This window comes from Periplaneta americana, chromosome 14 (genome assembly GCF_040183065.1).
Source record: "Periplaneta americana isolate PAMFEO1 chromosome 14, P.americana_PAMFEO1_priV1, whole genome shotgun sequence".
Classification (NCBI taxonomy): Eukaryota; Metazoa; Arthropoda; class Insecta; order Blattodea; family Blattidae; genus Periplaneta; species Periplaneta americana.
In genome coordinates, this window is record NC_091130.1 from 77,298,133 (window position 1) to 77,320,380 (window position 22,248).

Consider the following 22,248-nt stretch of genomic DNA (forward strand, 5'->3'; position numbering starts at 1 on the left):
CGGTAATAACACTACCTTATATATTCTAAGTTTCATATTTTTTGAGAGCAGACTGGATGACAAAAGCTTTTCAACCGAATAATAACAGGCATTTCTCATATTTATTCTGCGTTTAATTACCTCCCGAGTATCATTTATGTTTGTTACTGTTGCTCCAAGGTATTTGAATTTTTCCACCTCTACGAAGGATAAATCTCCAATTTTTATATTTCCATTTCGTACAAAATTCTGGTCACGAGACATATATACGTTGTCTTTTCGGGATTTACTTTCAAATCTATAACTTTACTTGCTTCAAGTAAAATTTCCGTATTTTCCCTAATCATATGTGGATTTTCTTCTAACATATTCACGTCATCCGCATAGACAAGAAGCTGATGTAACCCGTTCAATTCCAAACCCTCTCTGTTATCCTGAACTTTCCTAATGGCTGGCGTATACGGACTCTGCTGTAAGTTTCACTGAGACACATTTTAATTAATCGAACTAGTTTCTTGGGAATAGCAAATTCAATAAGAATATTATATAAAACTTCTCTCTTAACCGACTCATATGGCTTTTTGAAATCTGTGAATAACTGATGTACTGTACCCTTATACTCCCATTTTTTCTCCAACACCTTTCGAATAGAAAGAATCTGATCAATAGTCTATCTATTAGTCTAAAACCGCACTGTTGATCCTTAATAATTTCATCTACATATGTAGTTAACTTTCTCAAAAGATTATTGGACAAAATTTTGTACGACGTTAACAAAAGTGGTGTTCCTCGAAAGTTACTACAGTTAGTCTTGTCCCCTTCTTAAAAATAGGTCAAATTATGGACTCCTTCCATTGTTCTGGTACAATTTCCTTATGCTTATTATTGTTATTATTATTATTATTATTATTATTATTATTATTATTATTATTATTATTAGAATGAGTGTGGAGGACATGTTACTATTATTGGACAATCCCTACCTTATGAGGAGATGGAGGGCAAGACGATGAAAATATAGGGCATATCCGATGCTTAGAGAAAGGTGTCGCCTGGGTTAAGTTTCATCATCTACGCCTACTGTACACAATAAACTTCTAGAGGATAGTGCTATGTTTTTCGATTACTATCGGATGAAAGTTGATACATTTCAATAGACATATTTTAAATGTAATTATTCATCCATCAATATCAAAATGGTCAAATTTCAGAGAAGTTGTACCACCTGAGAAACGTTTATCAGTGATCTTAAGGTAAGTAGTACATGAATAATAATTTGTTAAGCCTTAAAAATGTTATTTCACTTGTTTAATGAAAAAAAAAAATACAAGAACTAATTAATTTTTCGACGTTCATGGCGAAATTTATGGAAACAATGACCACGTGTTGCTCTGTTCGACCGAATGAGACCGGAAAATCCCATCTAAATTGGATCGAATCGTCATTCGGCCGTCTTCGGCGGCAAACGGCCGAATAGGGCGAGTGTAATGGACGCCCGCCAATACATTATCTTGTTGTGGGGTCGTTCGGCAGTGTACGACCGTAAACAGCCGAGTTGTTATTCGGCCGAATTCGGTTCCAGTGGACGGCCAACCTAAGAGGAAACGTAAGAGTTTAACATACTCTTGTTACCCTCACTAATGTCTTTTTAGTAAATGTCAGCATTTGTGTTCTTTCATTATTGATAAAAAAACCATTATTATGAAACCAAACTTTACACTGATGTAATGTACTTTCTGTTATTTCTGTAAGAATGTCAAGCGACATTTAGGAAAGTTGTATCATCTGCCTAAAAAATAAGTTTGGAATTACAGTTTACAGATTGTCCAACATCATTTAACATAACTATGAACAGTAAAGGTCGTAAAATGGAGCCCTGAGGGACCCCTGCTAAAACTTGTGTAGTTTTAGATTATACACCATTTACAGAGACAATTTGAAATCTTTCCTCAATATACGATTTAAAATATTGGATTTATTTTCTATTCATACCATAGTACTCAAGTTTAGCCAACAGGATCTTATGACTAATACAATCAAATGCCTTACTAAGGCCACAAAAAAAGTCCCTTTGGACGTTCACCATTTTCATATGCATTATGTACAGTTTCCAAAAGAGAATTTACTGCAGCTACTGTATTCTTTCCAGTATGGAAACCAAACTGATGATATAAGATTAAGTTATTAGTTTCAAGATAACTATAAAATTGATATTTTATCAAGATTTAAAAGATTTTAATAAATATTGGCACTAAGGAGATTGGCCGATAACTACTAAGCAATGTAATATCACCCTTCTTGTATATAGGTATAACTTTTGCTATGCTTAACATATTTGGAAATACACCTTGTAGCGTACATAAATTAATACAGAAACTCAATGGCATAAATGTACTATCAGCAACTGATTTCACAAGGTTAACTGACACCTCATAATAGTCTTTACTCTTAGTATCATTTAACTTACAAATGACTTCAAAGACTGTTCACAAGATACCTCATTTAAGGTGAAATTGCCATTAACTCGAACGTGTGACTAATGAAGACTTACTTACTTACTTACTTACTGGCTTTTAAGGAACCCGGAGGTTCATTGCCGCCCTCACATAAGCCCGCCATTGGTCCCTATCCTGAGCAAGATTAATCCAGTCCCTACCATCATATCCCACCTCCCTTAAATCCATTTTAATGTTATCTTCCCATCTACGTCTCGGCCTCCCCAAAGGTCTTTTCCCCTCTGGCCTCCCAACTAACACTCTATATGCATTTCTGGATTCGCCCATACGTGCTACATGCCCTGCCCATCTCAAACGTCTGGATTTAATGTTCCTATTTATGTCAGGTGAAGGATACAATGCGTGCAGCTCTGCGTTTTGTAATTTTCTCCATTCTCCTGTAACTTCATCCCTCTTACCCCAAATATTTTCCTAAGAACCTTATTCTCAAAAACCCTCAATCTCTGTTCCTCTCTCAAAGTGAGAGTCCAAGTTTCACAGCCATACAGAACAACCGGTAACGCTTCTTCTAATGGCGTATTATTATTATTATTATTATTATTATTATTATTATTATTATTATTATTATTATTATTATTATTATTATTATTATAGTAAGAGGAAAATGAACTAAGAAAGATACTAGTGAATTGCTTTTTATGGAGTGTGGCATTGTATAGTGCAGAAAAATGGACATACGACGAAATGAAGAGAAGCGACTAGAAGCATTTGAAATGTGGATATGGAGAAGAATGGAACGTGTGAAGCGGACAGACAGAATAAGAAATGAAGCTGTGTTATAAAGAGTGGATGGAGAAAGATGATGCTGAAACTGATCAGGAAGAGGAAAAGGAATTGGTTGGATCACTTGCTGAGAAGAAATTGCCTCCTGAAGGATGCACTGTAAGGAATGGTGAACGGGAAAAAAGTTCGGAGAAAGAAAGAAGATATCGGGTAATAGAAGACATTAAGATATATGGATCATATGAGGAGACAAAATGGAAGACAGAAAATTGGAAAGACTGCAAGAAGCAGGGTTTGCAGTGAATGATCTGCTCTTTTGGCAGAACATTGAATGAATGAATGAATGAATGAATGAATGAATTAGTTAATTAATTAATACTTTGGACGAAAGAAATGATTAACATAATGAATGAAATTGAAATAGATTATTAAAAATAAAAATCATATTCTAAATACTGTAAGTAATATTGAAGAAAGATAATATATTCTAGAGACGAAAGGCAGTCTTTCTGAGAATCGACTTTTGAAAGTAGTCAATGTCTGAGAATTCCTTTATCCTACTATATAAATTAGAATACGCTGTTTTTTACCGTTTACACTATCATAATGAATGTAAGCTTACATTAATAAAAATATTTACACTATTATACACTATTTAGAAAATATGTAGCCAATAGCATTGTTAAATAAAAACATTACAATAAACAGCACTATACATATTAGTATAAATGTTTGATAAATGTAAGTCTACATTCTTTATAATAGTATAAATAGTAAAAATTTCGCATATTAGTGTACATAGTTTAAATATGCAAATCTGACTTTCAGGTATAGCTCTCTGTGAAAGAGAATTGAATAATTTCAAGAGAAAAATTGTTCCGCGGCTGGGTATCATTCCCGGGACCTTTGGCTGAGCGCGCTAACGCTCTACTGACTGAGCTACCCAGGAACTGCATCTGACACAGTCTCAATTTTTCCCTTTATATCCACATACCTCAAGTGGGCTGGCAAGACACCAGAAAGCCAACTTTGATTGCACACAAACTCTGTACGACTTGAATTGTGGTTTTCTGTTAACATACTTACAGTGACGTATGTATTTTGCAAATCTGGCTTTAAGTAAAGAGAAGTGTAAGGCAAATTAAACGAAATAGTTGGGATAAATATATAATCGAAATTGAACATGATGTTCACGCAGACAGAATAGGGCATATAAAATTATGAAACATTTAAATAAAGAAGAAAAAGATGTAGGCTATTCCACATCAATCCAATAACAGGAAAAGAATGGCTAGAGTATTTTAAAGAACTATTGATATGCAATGAAAATGGAATTATTTTAGCTGAATCAAATGAAAATGTAGACCCGATAACTGTAGAACTATTAACAGCTCTTAAAATTAGTAAAAATAAGAAATACTCAGGCACAGACAAAATCAACAGAGAACTAATAAAATACGCATCACCTAATGTAGAAATCAGACTATTAGATCTCTTTAATACATATTGGTTCTGTGGTTACGTTCCCAACGAAAGGAACGCAGCTCTAATCTACCCAATTTAAAAAAAAAAGGAGATAGAACTGAAGTGAAAAATTATACTAGGTATCAGTATCTTGAACTCTTGCTATAATACCCTATTAAATGATAGATTGAGATCAATAATGGAAGTTTTAATTTCGAACAGCCAACATGCTTTTAGAAAATGGAGATCATGTTCTGACTGCATATTTGCGACAACTCAATTGATTAGAAAAGAAAAGAATTTAATCTACGGACTTATTTCACCTTTATCGATTATGAAAAGGCTTTCGATAAGGTAAATAGATATGAACTATGGATAATATAAAAATAGAGGAATTCCATGTCATCTAATAAGAGCTATACGGAGCCTTTACAGGTATAATACAATACAAATAAAACATTCCGAAATAATACAGAAGAAATAAATCAAGGATTCCGACAAAAATGTCCTTTATCACCGAAACTTTTTAACTTATATTTGAACGAGATCATAGGAATATGGCTGAATGATTTAAGAGATTTTAAAATAAATGAAATAAGTCTTACAACACTAAGTTATACTATTTGCTGATTACCACGTTGTATAAGTGAAAATTAAAATACTTTACAAAAAACCATTTCCAAGTTGAATCAAATAGCGACCAGTTATAACATGACAATATCTGTAAATGAAACAAAAGCAATGACATTTCTTGGACCAATTAGGGCAAAAATAGTTATAAATAGTAAAATAATGGAAAAAGTTAATACATTTAAATATTTTGGTTGCTCTGTAACTTATGGAAAATACTTTGAAAGTGATAATAAACGAAATATATTTAATTATTTTTGTGGTACAATTCGCCGAACTTTAGGTAAAAAGGTGCGAAAGTAAACTTCATTGAAGTTTTATAAAGCCACGGCAATCCCTGATTTTACTACTAACCAAAGACCACGAACGAAGAATCGAAGCAGGAGAAATGAAGTTTCTGAGATACGTTGCTCTTTATACTTTGTTAGATAGAAAGAGGAATGAAGATATAAGAAAGAAACTAAATATACAAAGTAGAATAGAAGTAATTAGAACAAAAACAACAGGACTGGAAAGAACATATGCAAAGAATACCAACTAAACGTATTGCTAGAGCAGCCATGGATTATAATCCAAGAGAAGTAGGTCAGTAGGAAGACCAGTTAAGAGATGGCGAGACCAATTTTGATGGAGGTGTAACAGGTGGAAAGGCTTGCACTTTAAGGAGATGGTGATGATTATGATGATGGTGATGATGATGATGATGATGATGATGAGTTATTGCAGTTCTTTTACTATATCAACTTCTGTTTTTCCTTGCTTCAATAACATTTTACATAATTCATTACTATTATTATTGCACCAAAAACTCATATATGTGTGTATATATGTATGTATGTATGTATAATAATAATAATAATAATAATAATAATAATAATAATAATAATAATAATAAGATACTTACTCAAAATTCGTATGAAATTAATGGTGTGAAATTACTCATGGAATCATTTAAGGATTTTGGTATTTATTTTACACATAACTTATGTTTTCAAATGCTATTAAATCACTTGGTAATTGATGCATATAGAAAATTGGGATTTATAATCAGAAATACAAAAGAATTTAAAAATATAAAGACTATTGATACTCTATATAAAATTCTAGTTAGAAGTAAACTAGAGTTTGCGTGTATAATAATTGTCACCTCAGTTTCAGTCCCATCACATGCAAATAGAAAGGATATAGAAAATATTTTTACTTTACTTATATTCTAAAAAAATATCACGCGTGTCGTCTTATGAAAAGCAAATTTAATATAAGTAGTTACTTATTAAATTTAATTATAAAGCTTTAAAATCTAGATAATCAATAAATAACCAAATTTTACTCTATAAGACTGTTAATGGTATATTGAATAACTGTGATTTTCTTAAATATATTGAGTTCAGTGTAAAAAGAACAGAATTACGTCATAGGCAACCTTTTGTTATTCCAATTCCTAGAACTGTTTTCTTCAAGAACTCTCCATTGTTTGTTATGTGTAATACTTACAACTCTCTGTCTTTAAACTATGATTCTCAATTAGAATTCTGTTTATCAGTTAAAAAATTTCCTACAATTTTAAGAAGAACTGTATTTTCTTAGGTATTTAAATTATGAATAAATGTATTATAGTGCTTTTATTCTAATTTTGAAATAATTCAGCATTATTATATTGACATTTAGCTCTAATATTAACTGCAATATTATCTATCCTCCTTTCTTTCGTTTCTTGCTTATTTTGTTTTTTGACTATTATGTATTTTATACATAAATTGTATTAAAGGTAATTTATTTTGCTTACAACATAAAATAATAATAATAATAATAATAATAATAATAATAATAATAATAATAATAATAATAATAATAGTAATAATAATAATAATGGCTTTGTTTAAGCTGGCAGAGTTAAGGCCGTAAGGCCTTCTCTTACACTCAATCAGGACATAGTTGGTTACATAGTTAGACATAAAACTGGATCAGAATTAAGTAATTACATACTGATACAATTTAGATACATAATGAGATCAAAAGAGGTAGTTACATAAAAATTTACCTCATAAAATAAAAATAAACATAGTGGAATACATATTAATGTTGTTAGAATCAAATACGAATCACAAAAAAACAGAAGTCGATAATTCAATAAAAAATGTACACAGTAGAAATAAAAATAAACATATTAGTATACATATTAGTATTAGATTACAAATAAGTAGGATTTACATAATTAAACCAGAAACCGACAATTGAATAAAATGTACACAAAAAATAGATTAATAATAAAAAACAACACAGTGGGATACATATTGGCGTTAAGTGATAAATAAGCACGATTTACATGATTACACAATAAAAATAAGAAACAAAAAAAAATATATAAATAAATAAAAATAAATATAGTGGAACACATTCCATTAAATATTTGCAATGCGTTAGGTCTGGCAATTCATCATAAGATATTTTTCTAATTTACATTTAAAGGAAAATAAAGTTCGGCAGCCCTTGACTTCAGGCGGCAGAGAATTCCAGTGACGAGAAGTAGCAACAGTGAAAGATGAAGAATAAAGAGATGATGTGTGGAGTGGTATTTCTAGCGTGTTATCATATTGTGACCGAGTATTTGAGTTATGATACTGAGAAAGACTGTGGAATCGGACAGATAAGTAAGAGGGAGTAGAGGTGTGCAAAATTTGGTATAAGAGAGAAAGGGAATGTAACTTTCTCCTCTCATTTAACCTGAGTCACAATGATTTATCGAAAGAAGGCGAAATGTGATCGTAGTAGCGGACATTACAAATGAAATGAACACACGAATTATGAACACGTTGCAGTTTCTGGGATAAATCCACCCTGAGATCACTGAATAAAGCGTCACAATAATCGAAATGAGGCATAATAAGAGTCTATACAAGCGTCTGCTTTAATTTAGCTGGATAGTGGTACAATCTTTTTAATGAGTGAAGAGTCGAAAATACTTTCTTGTAGGTGTGTTTGACATGCGTGTTCCAGGTAAGGTTAGATTCAAAATGAACTCCCAGATTTTTTACAGTTGAACTAAATGGAATGATCGCTTTATTCAGTCACAGGAGGAAGGTTTAGCTTATTAATATCGGGGATTAATCTTTTATTCGAAAATGAGATAGCTTGTGATTTATCTGTATTTAAGTTAAGTCCGAATTGTTGAGACCAAGATGAAACGGATTCGAGATCTTTATTGAGTCTATTAAAACAGTCACTTAGTCTATCAGGACTGGCGGAAATATATAACTGAACGTCATCTGCATAAATATGATATCTGCAATATTTAAATGACTCGGCGATATCGTTAATATAGAGACAGAAAAGCAATGGACCCAATACCGAACACTGGGGAAATCCTGACACTACTGTCTGCTAGGAGGAGAACCGATTATTAAAGACAACACTCTGCTGGCGGCCAGTGAGGTAGGAGTGCATCCAGGTGATTACGCTGTCAGAAAAATTTAACACTCGAAGTTTAGTTAGTAGTAGATCCATGTCAACAGAGTCAAATACTTTGCTATAATCCAATAAAATTAATATTGTTGTTAGTCGTTTATCCATAGCCTCTCGTATATCTTCAGTTAATAAAGCAGTGGAAGTGCTATGCCCGCTTCTGAATCCAGATTGGAAGGGGTCGATAATATCAAATTCAATCAGATATTTGCTTAATTGCTTATGGAGAATACGTTCAAGAGCCTTTGATAGAAGAGGAAGAACGCAGATTGCCTATAGTCTTTAGGAGATGCAGGTGTGTTTACTTTAGGTATTGGACGCACTAAAGCCGTTTTCCAAAGATTTGGGTAGGTAGAAGCAATGATGGAAGAATTAAAAATATGTGTTTTCACAGGAAGCACGATATCGATTAATTTATTAATAAAAACAATGTTTATGTTGTCAGAGCCTTGAGCTGTAGATCTAGTGTTTTTAAGAGCCTGCCTAACTTCAGTGTCTGTAATATTAGAGAAGAAAAACTTTTCGCGAGCAGGAAGAAAAATTCTAAGAGAGTATTCATGGTGTTAAGTTTTTGTTGTTTATCAGGTTGTGAGGTGGGTGGTGAAGTAAAGTACTGGTTAAGTTTATCAAGTGATAAAATAGTATTTTGTTATTTGTTATAATTAGAATTAGAGTCTGGCTGGGCGGAAGAGAAGGCCTACTGGCCTTAGCTCTGCCAGATTAAATAAATAAATTATTATTATTATTATTATTATTATTATTATTATTATTATTATTATTATTATTATTATTATTATAATTGTAATGCAGTTTCGGGGTACCAAGCACCAAGCTAAAAAGAAATGTATTTTGAAGATAAGTTAGCAAAAAAGATTGAATAGCACTGCTATAAGCTGTGTGAAAGCGTGGTTACGTATAAAAATGATTGACGAGAGAGTGGACGGCCTCTGCATGATGACATGATGGATTTGCATCAGGAAATAATTAACAAGGTAAAGGATAAGTTCATTCAACAAGTTATTTGAACATTCCCGAGGCAGTCGTCAAGAAGTCTGTAGTTCATCTTCAAAAACAAAGATACAACTTTCTAGTAATTAGACGTAAATGTTATAGATAGGCTGACGAGACGTCCCTGATTTCCGGGACAGTCCCCAATTTGAGTTACTGTCCCCGGGGCACAAATGTCCCCGTTTTCGTCCCTGGAAATTAATTTTGTCCCCAGAAGCTTTGATTTTGTTTCAATAACATTTTACTGGAACTGCTGCGATTCATGCACATTCCTGAACGGTTCTCAGTATCGGATAGAAGAACCAGCGAGCACAGTATGAGATATTCTGCATTCTTCGGGAAGAACATAGGATCTTTGTCTTTGGTCATTTTAGCATTCGCGTTGCGCTTAAGCGTTAGAACTGCCGCAGTGTCCATTTTTAAATAGTTAAAAAAAATGAGAAATGTTCTGACAAACCAACAGGTGAAAAGTGATATGATGTTTTTCAACATTAAAAAAAAATCAATTTTATTTCAAAATCTTCTCAAAATAGTGTCATTAATCTTGTGTCTTCCAGTAAGTAATTCATCAGTTGAAAGACTTTTCTTCACAATGAACTCAATCTGGACTGATGAAAAGTCAAGAATGAAAGTTGAAACAGTTAAAGCTTTTTCACAAGTGAAAACAAACTTTCATTTCTCATGTGAAGAACTTAGTGTGAAGCTGTATGAGAATGAACAGATCCTTAAAAGATACATTCTTCAGAACAATTCTTGTAAAATGTGTGTTAGAGTTCAATGTGTACAATATTATGTGAAAAACTTCCATGCATGCGTCAGTACTGAAGTTGAATTTTTAGTGGCTATAATTATGTTTAAGAGTTATGTATGTTTATGCATTTAATTAAAAAAAGTTAAGATACTCTACAAATTTAATGTGCAAAGGTCTATCATTGTATTTACTGTTACATGTATTTTCTGCAACATTTTAACAGAGAGTGACTAGGTAAGCGTATGTGATTTTTCTTGAAATTGCCGATGTCCCCTGCTGGGCCATAAAAATTCTGGTTAGCCCAGTTATAGAGAACATAACTAATAATATTGAAGTCCTTCTTCTTTTAAGAACAATTCTAAGCTCTTATTGGTCAATTTTATAGGCATTGGATATAGTGAAATGATGTTATGATTTTGAAATGTTGAAAACATTGTGTATAATAACTTAAATGTAAGGAACGTAGTCTAAATCTACTTGCAGTCACAGCCGTAAGGTAGTAAATTAAGCAATTTGGATACTATTATTATTATTATTATTATTATTATTATTATTATTATTATTATTATTATTATTATTTATCTTCAGTGTCCGGATCATTATGGTGATTTCATGGATTCAAGTTACAGTATATGCGCAGGGATCAAAACATTACGTCTTCAATACCAGTAGCGCCGGTTGTGTACAGATGTTGCATAAAGAATCATACCGTAGCAATACTCCAAGTCACTCATAGACGTCATAGACTACGCTGGTAATACACCTCCTAGCAAAACAGGAAGTAATAGTACAACGTTCAGTTATACAGTAGGTGGATTTCTTTCCCAGTAGTGTCAGTGCAGTATAAAGAAGCAGTTGTGTAAAGTTTCGTTTTGTCTTTGTCATAATGCCGAAGAATAAAAACGTAAACATTGAAACCTTGAAACGTATTGTAAGTAAGTTCGTGGATGATACTTTCAGTTTACGCGGAGAAAGGATTGTATGTAAATTATACAATCCAGAGGTACAAGTTGCAGGTAAATGGCACTTGGAACGGTACTGCAGTTTGAAAAACATAGAAGACATGCTCGCAGTGAAAAGATTACATCGGATTTAGAAAGATGCACGAATGAGACTTTCTGCAGGGATTTGTGTGATACGATTGTGCGTGCAAATATTCCTTTGAATAAATTAGAGAATGTACATTTTCGGTAATTTTTACGAAAATACACTAGGTAAGATGTAAAAATTACTTCCCTCCTTTGTATGTAGACGTCCTAAACAGAATTAGAGAAAATGTGGGTGAGAACAACATATTTGTTAGTATTGACGAAGCAACAGATGCCACTGAGAGGTTTGTAGTAGGCTAAATGTAATAGTGGGAATCCTACGCAACGCTGGAGTGAAATAGGTAGGTACCTACTACAGTATTTTACATTATCAATTATAAAGAAGAATATAATCATAGGGTCCGATTTTCGAGGAAATATTCCACTTCGTATCAAACTTATTTCTCAGTTATGTTTATATATATTCAAATCACCTCCTCATGAAGATTATTTTCTCTACAAAGTACGAAAACGAAAAAAATTAAAATTAAAAATGTAGATTAACCTACAGTATATTGTATAGAACTTGATTTTATGCTTTTTAGATTTTAAAATACGGACCCTGTATTACAAATCAAACTCGAAAGACATCGAGTTGAATTCAGCGTTCGTATCCTTTTCACGGAACTGTAAATGTTTGACTGACATGAGTCCAATGTTTACCTCCTCCGATGTCTTCTCTTCAACTACACTCATTCGCACTAGTCAAAGTTAAGCCAATTTCAATTAAATCACCATAGACTTCCGGGCACTATTTATTAGCGTCTATTATTTTAGCAGTAGTCAATAGTAGTAACAGTGATAGGATGACGGTGGTGGTGGTGGTGGTGGTGGTGGTGGTGGTGGTGGTGGTGGTGTTGGCGGTGGTGGTGGTGGTGGTGGTGGTGGTGGTGGTGGTGGTGGTGATGGTGGTGGTGGGGGTGGTGGTGATGGTGGTGGTGGTGGTAGTAGTCACTTATTTCATTTCCCCCTCTCACATAGCCTACTAAAAATTCCTGCGGACGTCCAAGTAATTTTAGTGGGTTATTTTACGACGCTGTATCAACATCTCAGGTTATTTAGCGTCTGAATGAAATGAAGGTGATAATGCCGGTGAAATGAATTCGGGGACCAGCACCGATAGTTACCCAGCATTTGCTCATATTGGGTTGAGAGAAAACCCCGGAAAAACCTCAACCAGGTAACTTCCCCCGACCGGGATTTGAACCCAGGCCACCTGCTTTCGGTCAGACGCGTTGACCGTTACTCCACAGGTGTGGATTACGTCCATGTATGTATTGTATATTTTTGTTCAGGGGTACAGACATCGCGGATGCTAGGTCACCACGGCGACTGTGTTTTTGCTACTGCGCCTAAGTTTCGGCCAAAAAAATCTGTTTTCTGTTTTTTTCGTCTTTCTTCTACTCGTAAATCTACTGAAAAAGTCCCGTGACACCTATCATGGCGTCTCTGAAGAAGCATAAAACCACGTCAAGATATTCTTGAAAATAATCACCATCATGTAAGCGAGGATTTAGTCAGATGGATAATATAAGAGATTCAGATCGTCATCAGAAACAAACACTTTATGCGACTTGATTATGTCTAATATGAGCATCTATATCTACAGCAAAGGAATTTTATCCTGCAAGGGCTGTGGACCAGTGGCTTTCAGTAGCAAGATCAAGACAGATCCATGATCATAAACGATCATGCTAGAATTAAATCATTATTATACAGAGTGAAATAGATATAACTGCATTAACTTTACCTACTTACTTACTTATAGCTTTTAAGGAACTCGCAGGTTCATTGCTGCCCTCACATAAGCCCGCCATCGGTCCCTATCCTGAGCAATATTAATCCAGTCTCTACCATCATATCCCATCTCCCTCAAATCCATTTTGATATTATTCTTCCATCTACATCTTGGCCTCTCCGAAGGTCCTTTTCCCTCCGGCTTCCCAACTATCACTCTATATGCATTTCTGGATTCGCCCATACGTGCTACATGCCCTACCCATCTCAAATGTCTGGATTTAATATTCCTAATTATGTCGAGTGAAGAATACAATGTGTGCAGTTCTACGTTGTGTAACTTTCTCCATTCTCCTGTAACTTCATCCTTCTCATCCCTAGATATTTTCCTAAGCACCTTATTCTCAAATATCCTTAACCTCTGTTCCTCTCTCAACATGAGAGTCCAAGTTTCACAACCATATAGAACAACCGGTAATGTAATTGTTTTATAAATTCTAACTTTCAGCTTTTTTGAGAGCAGACTGGATGTTCCATTCTGAGGCTTATTTTGAGGTTTCGTAACAAGTTGTTTCTTACGGTGATGGGTTGTTAGCCCTTCGCCCAATCCCCAAGCTGGAGGACCACCTCTTATCAGCTGTCCTACGACTGCTTATTCAATATATTCGCAGCTGCAGCATTAACTTTAAGAATAGAAAGTTTCTGGCTGTAAGTAACTAAAAAGTCAATTTGTCATTTTGGTATTTGAATAACGGTTTAGCGGAAAAAAAAATTATGTCTGAAGTTTGAATCCCATTTATGGTAAAAAAAAAACTACTGAGTATTGAGGCGTATGACTGGTAAGATGTCAACGCGAAGAACAAGCCGAAAAAATATCACTTTGTCATTTCTTCAACAAACGCTTCGTTTGTGTAACAACGAACAAAATTAACTGATTAAAAACGCATTTACAGTGTGATGGAACCTTCAGGGAAATCTAGCATTACCGCACTTAAGGGTTGCTCGACAAGTGTACACTGTCTACCCCAGCAGCAAGTCTTATGCCAGACTATTCGTAGGATTCTAAAGGTGAAGTCAATTAAAAACAATGCCAAAATATACTAACCGTAAGTACCTAGATATGCCTTTAATTTATTGGGATTCAAGACAGCATTGCCGGGAATCAGTAAGGCTGTATCAGATGAGATTTCCTAACAGAAGAATGCCAAATTTGAGAACGTTTGTTGCTGTGACACAACGAGTGTTAGACACTGGAGTGTGATTCCAGCCTATAGAAATCGAGGGCTGCGGTTACTAGCCTACGTTAATTTATTATCGTCGTTGTTCTTGCAATAACTCCTATTAGAAAAAATATAAAATTTTTCAGTAGGAAGAGAAAACACATTTATTCTTCTATGGCAGTAGTGCATAGGAGATTGTGAATTGTTACATTTCGAAAGAAAGAAATAGAATTACATAGGCCTATAGGAAATTTTATTATTTGCTGCATCACTATTTAAGTTATTTTATAGAGCAAAAATCTGAAAACCGATAAATATGTCACACAGGATTTATTGCCGGAACAACGACGTTATGTGTTATTTTATTTTCTTGTTTGTTCTACACAGAATTGATTATTACCAAAGTTCACGAGCAATTTGTTTTATTTGTTGCAGTGTTATTCAACTGAAAGTATGGATACGTTAATAAATTTTATTGTTTTGTGTTATTCACAAAATTTTAATAAAATAAGTCTACTGATTTTGAGAATTAGCATACTTATGTTTTTTCATTATGAATTGTAAGGTTACCTTTAAGTATTCCGTTGTTTACTTTATTCGTAAAAATAACAACACATGTATGAATGTTCGCCTTTAGAAAGCACACTGACCTACAAATCAGGTGTTATGGATCGCCTCCTCCCCGAAAGGCATCTAGGAGCTTTCGAAGCAAGCAGAAGCGAATACTTTGCTTATTAGTACTGCATTAGGCTTCGTACTTCCGCAACTGTAAACAAAGTATTGCGCTGTTGTAACGAATCCACTTCCAATCTCTCATTAGAAACTAGACGTTTTCCATAAATATAATAGATAGAGACACTTCATTCGAACTTATCTACTAGTTTTATTGATACGAGTTCAAATTATTGCAGTTACACCCATTTCACTCTGTATAAGATTGTAAGTCCATGTTGAATATTTTCTGCACTTTGTGAAATGTAGCTGACACTAGTATTTACTGTTAAAAACTTTATACTTGACACGTCTCATTTAATGCTTTTGACGGTTTAAATATTTAGAAAAAGTGATAGCGACATCAAACGAAATGGAAATATAAAAACTGGAAATGTATCCTTTGTAAAGGTGGAAAAGTTCAAATATCTTGGAGCAAGAGTAACAAATATAAATGACACTCGGGAGTAAATTAAAAGTAGAATAAATATGGGAAATGTCTCTCTTATTATTCGGTTGAGATGCTTTTATCGTCCAGTCTGTCTCAAAAAAGCTGAGAGTTAGAATTTATGAAACAGTTATATTACCGGTTGTTCTGTATGGTTGTGAAACTTGGACTCTCACTTTGAGAGAGAAACAGAGGCTAAGGGTGTTCGAGAATAAGGCGCTTAGGAAAATATTTGGGGCTAAGAGGGATAAAGTTACAGGAGAATGGAGAAAGTTACACAACGTAGAACTGCACACATTGTATTCTTTACTTGACATAATTAAGAATAATAAATCCAGATGTTGGAGATGGGCAGGGCATGTAGCACGTATGGGCGAATCCAGAAATGCATATAGAGTGTTAGTTGTGAGGCCGGAGGAAAAGAGACTTTTGGAGAGGCCGAGACATAGATGGGAGGATAATATAAAACTGGATTTGAGGGAGGTGGGATATGATGGTAGAGACTGGATTAATATTGCTCGAGAGGGATCGATGGCGAGCTTAGGTGAGGACGGCAATGAATCTCCGGATTCCTTAAAAGCAATTTGTAAGTAATTAAGTAATACAGAGATCAATGCCTATTAGCAACTTGATTACTGTTAGGAATCAGATTGGTGGGATCTTTGCTGGCTCCTCAAATGAGAGAAAATTTTTGCACCCCTGTTTTTGTATAACTTTCGACTTGTTCCACATCTCAAAGCTATAATGCTGATGTGAGATCTATGGAATACAAAATTATGTTTTCTATTAGAAGGGCACCGAAGTATTTGTCAATTAAAAATGTGTCACTATTGACTGTCAGCATATATTTAATTCTAAGACAGGTGAGCTTAGGAAATTGTGGCTCAATCCAAGGACCATCTTAAGCATATTAATCTATGACATTGACCTATAAAGCGACCCGCAACTCATATACAAAGGATAATTGAAGAGTAGTCATAAATCGTAAAATAGTCACAATTTTAAAAGGCATTTTTATGGAAAACTGACTTGCCATCTTCGCATATTCCCTAGTAGTCTGGGGTTGCTCTTCAAACTTTACATGACAGCTCATACGCTTGATTAAGATATGGCGCTTTCTGTTAGAGAATTCCTCTTGCAATTCATGAAAGAAAGCTCTGCACTCAGGTGTTTGCGACTGTGAAGTATTTTAAACTTTTAACTTCTTTTTTTTTTTAATCGAATATACCTTGTGTTCATTTCAAAATTTCCCACATTGAATAATTTTAGATATGCAGGGCACACGATTTTGAGGGGGAAAGATCGATTTATTTTTCGAGGGGAAAATTCAAAACCACTGCCATTGAATTTTCTATCCCACTTCTTCGTCCTCACTCACACCAATTTTTTAATTTTAAATCGCACCCCCTATCTTCAGTCATATCCGTCTACCAAATAAAATGATAATAATAATAATAATAATAATAATAATAATAATAATAATAATAATTCTTCAGTCCGTTTCTAAGATAGAGCCAGAAACGTATAATTTAATGAATTACAGTTTTGTTGATATTACACCGTATTATTAAGATATTGTGATATTAATGTGTATAGTATAAAACAAATCTGTTGTTAGCCTGACATAATTGGAGTTTCTGTTATCGTTTTTTAAGTTTATTTATATACGCTTTACCTGCAGACTTACTAAAACTAAAGGCTTTACCAATAACCAAAAATGTATTTAAAAATAGACTTAAGGACTTTACTAATAGACGGTAGTATATTATACACACTACGTAATGGGTGTAATTAATATTTTGTTATTTGAAGTGTTGTATCAGTGAAGAAGTGTGTTGTGTCAGTGAAGTGTGAAGTGTGTTGTGTAAGTGAAGTATGTTTGTGTCAGTGAAGTTTTATAGTTTATAGTGGTAGTGCAAAGTATTTGACAGCGAAATGTTTTTGAAGTGTTAGTGAAATCAATATAGTATCAGTGAAATGTGTCGCAGTTCCAATGCAGTGAGTGAGATGAAAGCGAAATGAGTGTAGTGTTGAAAGGTACGTGTGCATGTATTAACTATCATACTCGTGGGTTTTAGTTCGAACTTAGGGTTAAGATACAAATTAGATTTACTTTAAATGTTATTTTAAGTGATCGTGCTTCATTTAATTTGGGATGATGATGATGATGATGATGATTATTATTATTATTATTATTATTATTATTATTATTATTACTACTATTAATTATTATTAGTATTTATTTTTATTAGTATTATTATTCATTGTATTTTTATTAATTGTGTTTATTATTAATTGTCATTATTGAGTGTAATTAGTTACCACTGCCATCGGGTATTTACCCATTGCAGTGTGAATAAATACATACATACATATACATCTTACGTCATATCGTGTATGTAGACTCTTTGGTTATATACCACTAGGTCGTGAATTATTGCTGTGATTTTGTTTCCATTGGCATTTTAACCGATTTAATTAGAGCTGTGTACGGTGTAAAGGGTACCAGACGTCACATTTTTAGCGGAATGGTCCCTTGTTTCAACCTCTCGTCCGAAGCCCGAGAAAAATGTGAACTGGACGCTAAACGTCCTATTTTCAAATTAATGTCATCCCTTTTTCTAATTTTCTTTAAAAAATGGGTGTTTTATGTTTTCGTAAATCTCGCGATTTGTTCTAAAATTATTTCGAATAGTGTAAAAACTACTGAGAGATGGAGTGAAACATTCGAAGTGATGAAAAAGAAATACATTTCTTTTAAAAACATTATCCAGATTGTGAGTTTTTAAATTGCAATCCCCAGTATCAATGCATCTTCGGAATAGTTGTTTTCATAGACTCTTACACTTTTACTATGTCATATTAATTTTGACCAATAAAACGGTGCGGAACGACGTGTTTCAACCATTCATGGCTGCTTATCCTACAATTTTTGTCACTCCCTTAGCATTTATTTGGTTTTATCTCCTACCTAGCATTTGTTTCTTTGTTTGCCAACATTGTACTTTTTAAAATGATTTATTTCATCATCCTTATTTAAAACTTTTTTATCATTTATCTTGTTTATATTATTTAGATTATGCTATATCTTCTGCTGTATGAGACTATGGATAGTCACGTATCAGAGATTGTTTTATATATATTGATAATTGAAGTGGAATGCAACTGTTTTAATGAAAATGAAACTGAATCAACAAATCCTTCTTGACTAGTAATCGTTCATAGAGTTCAATGAAGATTGTATAGTTGGCACAACTGGTAACAAGAGAACAGCTCATCATATAATAATAAATATAAATTCAGCTTCCCTCATGAAAAGGTTGCCAGATTTGACAAAGGGTATTACACAGGTATAATTTGGAAACATTGCCATCTAGCGGAATATTTGTTATGATGAGATGGTACAATAATACATTTGAAGACAGTTCAGTATTTTCGTAAGTCAAATAATATTGTATTGTCTTAGTGTAGTTTATTTCTTCTAATCTTTATACACTATCTTCTAATCGTGTAATAGTCAATTATATCCCACTCAAGTTTTTATTTTCTCTAGATACTCTTGACTAACACTCTTTATTACAGATTTATTAATTTGTCATACAGAATAATATCTGTCATAATTCTGTATGACAAATTAATAAATCTATAATATTCTCATAGCTGCAGTGCATATGTCTGTACAGATTACTGTGCACTTAACTGCGGAATCCCGGCCAAACAAGTCACTCAGCTGAGTGCGCTCCTAATATAATGGCAGTTGACATTGGACATATACGTCAACATATATGCCTAACTTGGAGTCAGGCCACAAAGGGAAACATTGAAGGAGGAAGGTTCGATCCGGTGCTGTGGATTGAATTCGGCGTAGCTCAGTGGTGTCCGAGCGCTTGCTACGTAGAACCAAGGACCCGGGTTCGATCCCCGGCGCCGGAGCGAATTTTTCTCCTCAAATATTGATTAACACTCTTTAGACTGATGATAGAAATCAGCTTTCTGTTAAACTGTAAAGACAATATTGATTACAGAATATGATTTCATTTTAAGGATATTTATTGCATGGAGTACAACTATACTCTGAAGGAAAGACCACAGCTCTCAGAGGAAATCCATTCGTCACAAAAGTATGGCACTCGAGGTGCAGATAAATGTCCTGGGCCTGGTGTAGGTTAAAAGGTAAATATTAAAGCTGACTGTTAATTGCTACAATAAATTACTAGCTGGATTGAAAAAAGGCCTGTAGTGAACGCATGTAGATAAAATGTCGAATCATGACAGCTTGTAATAAGTGTCCCGTTTTTTAAATTTTGGAACTCTAGTCACCTTACAATTACAATTACAAATGGCTTTTAAGGAACCCGAAGGTTCATTGCTGCCCTCACATAAGCCCGCCATCGGTCCCTATCCTGTGCCAGATTAATCCAGTCTCTATCATCATATCCCACCTCCCTCAAATCCAGTTTTATATTATCCTCCCATCTACGTCTCGGCCTCCCCAAAGGTCTTTTTCCCTCCGGTCTCCCAACTAACACTCTATATCCATTTCTGGATTCGCCCATACGTGCTACATGCTCTGCCCATCGCAAACGTCTGGATTTAATGTTCCTAATTATGTCAGGTGAAGAATACAATGCGTGCAGTTCTGCGTTGTGTAACTTTCTCCATTCTCCTGTAACTTCATCCCTCTTAGCCCCAAATATTTTCCTAAGCACCTTATTCTCAAACACCCTTAACCTATGTTCCTCTCTTAGAGTGAGAGTCCCAAGTTTCACAGCCATACAGAACAACCGGTAATATAACTGTTTTATAAATTCTAACTTTCAGATTTTTTGACAGCAGACTAGATGATAAAAGCTTCTCAATCGAATAATAACACGCATTTCCCATATTTATTCTGCGTTTAATTTTCTCCCGACTGTCATTTATATTTGTTACTGTTGCTTCAAGATATTTGAATTTTTCCAGCTCTTCGAAGGATAAATCTTCAATTTTTATATTTCCATTTCGTACAATATTCTGGTCACGAGACATAATCATATACTTTGTCTTTTCGGGATTTACTTCCAAACCGATCGCTTTACTTGCTTCAAGTAAAAGTTCCGTGTTTTCCCTAATCGTTTGTGTATTTTTTCCTAACATATTCACGTCATCCGCATAGACAAGAAGCTGATGTAATCCGTTCAATTCCAAACCCTGCCTGTTATCCTGAACTTTCCTAATGGCATATTCTAAAGCGAAGTTAAAAAGTAAAGGTGATGGTGCATCTCCCTGCTTTAGCCCGCAGTGAATTGGAAAAGCATCAGATAGAAACTGACCTATACGGACTCTGCTGTATGTTTCACTGAGACACATTTTAATTAATCGAACTAGTTTCTTGGGAATACCAAATTCAATAAGAATATCATATAATACTTCCCTCTTAACCGAGTCATATGCCTTTTTGAAATCTATGAATAACTGATGTACTGTACCCTTATACTCCCATTTTTTCTCCATTATCTGTCGAATACAAAAAATCTGATCAATAGTCGATCTATTACGCCTAAAACCACACTGATGATCCCCAATAATTTCATCTACGTACGGAATTAATCTTCTCAAAAGAATATTGGACAAAATTTTGTACTACTTCAACAAAAGTGATATTCCTCGAAAGTTACCGCAGTTGGTTTTGTCCCCCTTCTTAAAAATAGGTACAATTATGGATTCCTTCCATTGTTCTGGTACAATTTCCTTTTCCCAAATAGTAAGTACAAGTTTAGTTGATATCAGACTATACCTAAGAAGAAACTATGCTGTTATTGCGTCTATTGAATAAAACGAAAAACCGCTCTAATATCTGTAACAGTCGCACCACGTCGCGCTCCATAATAGGCCTATGTTACGTATTTTCTGCACGCTATGTATGTCTACGTTCGAACAAATTGTCACTGCGCCTCTGAAATCCGCTGTGTGTGTATGTGTGTGTTTTTTAAGATTTTGCAGGAGAAAGAAAAAAATTGTCACTTTTAAGTCCATTGATTTTCAAAGCTACTTTCGATTAATTTCAATCATTACATGATAAAATATGTGTGGACTGTCTTACCTTGATCTGAAAGCTATGATGGTAGGCGAAAGACTTGCTGGACATGGACGCAGGTGGGGTTTATAACATGTGGACTCTCTCCGCAGGGGAGATTCCCTCACCAGTAGCTGTGGGTCGAGGTCCTCTGGCACTCCCATCCTAAACTTTTTCCTTGTTCCGTGAGAAACACAAAGAATATAAAATAATTTTTATTATTCAACTAGCTACATATGTGGCCTACACATAACGTAAAATACATGCAGGACATTCCGAGAGCAACCGTAGCAAATCAAGGACAAAGTTCAAATAAACATCGACCATGAAAGTTTTCCTATTGACTTGAAGTCCACGAGTGATTTGAATGTTCCGGGAATACCGTGTAATAGACAAGTCACTTGGTAATAGGGAAAACATCATTATTGTTAAATTACAAATATAGGATCATGACAA

The 22,248-nt window shown here is 34.2% G+C and overlaps 1 protein-coding gene across 1 annotated transcript in view; it reads right to left on the reverse strand.

Annotated features, from left to right (window-relative positions):
- LOC138713010 (uncharacterized) overlaps positions 1 to 21,956 on the reverse strand; it is a 115,828-nt gene extending 93,872 nt beyond the window's left edge. The window contains exon 1 of the mRNA XM_069844692.1: positions 21,820 to 21,956. Coding sequence (XP_069700793.1) covers positions 21,820 to 21,956 — 137 coding nt within the window. The remainder of the gene's footprint in view (positions 1 to 21,819) is intronic.
- Positions 21,957 to 22,248: the final 292 nt, after the last annotated feature.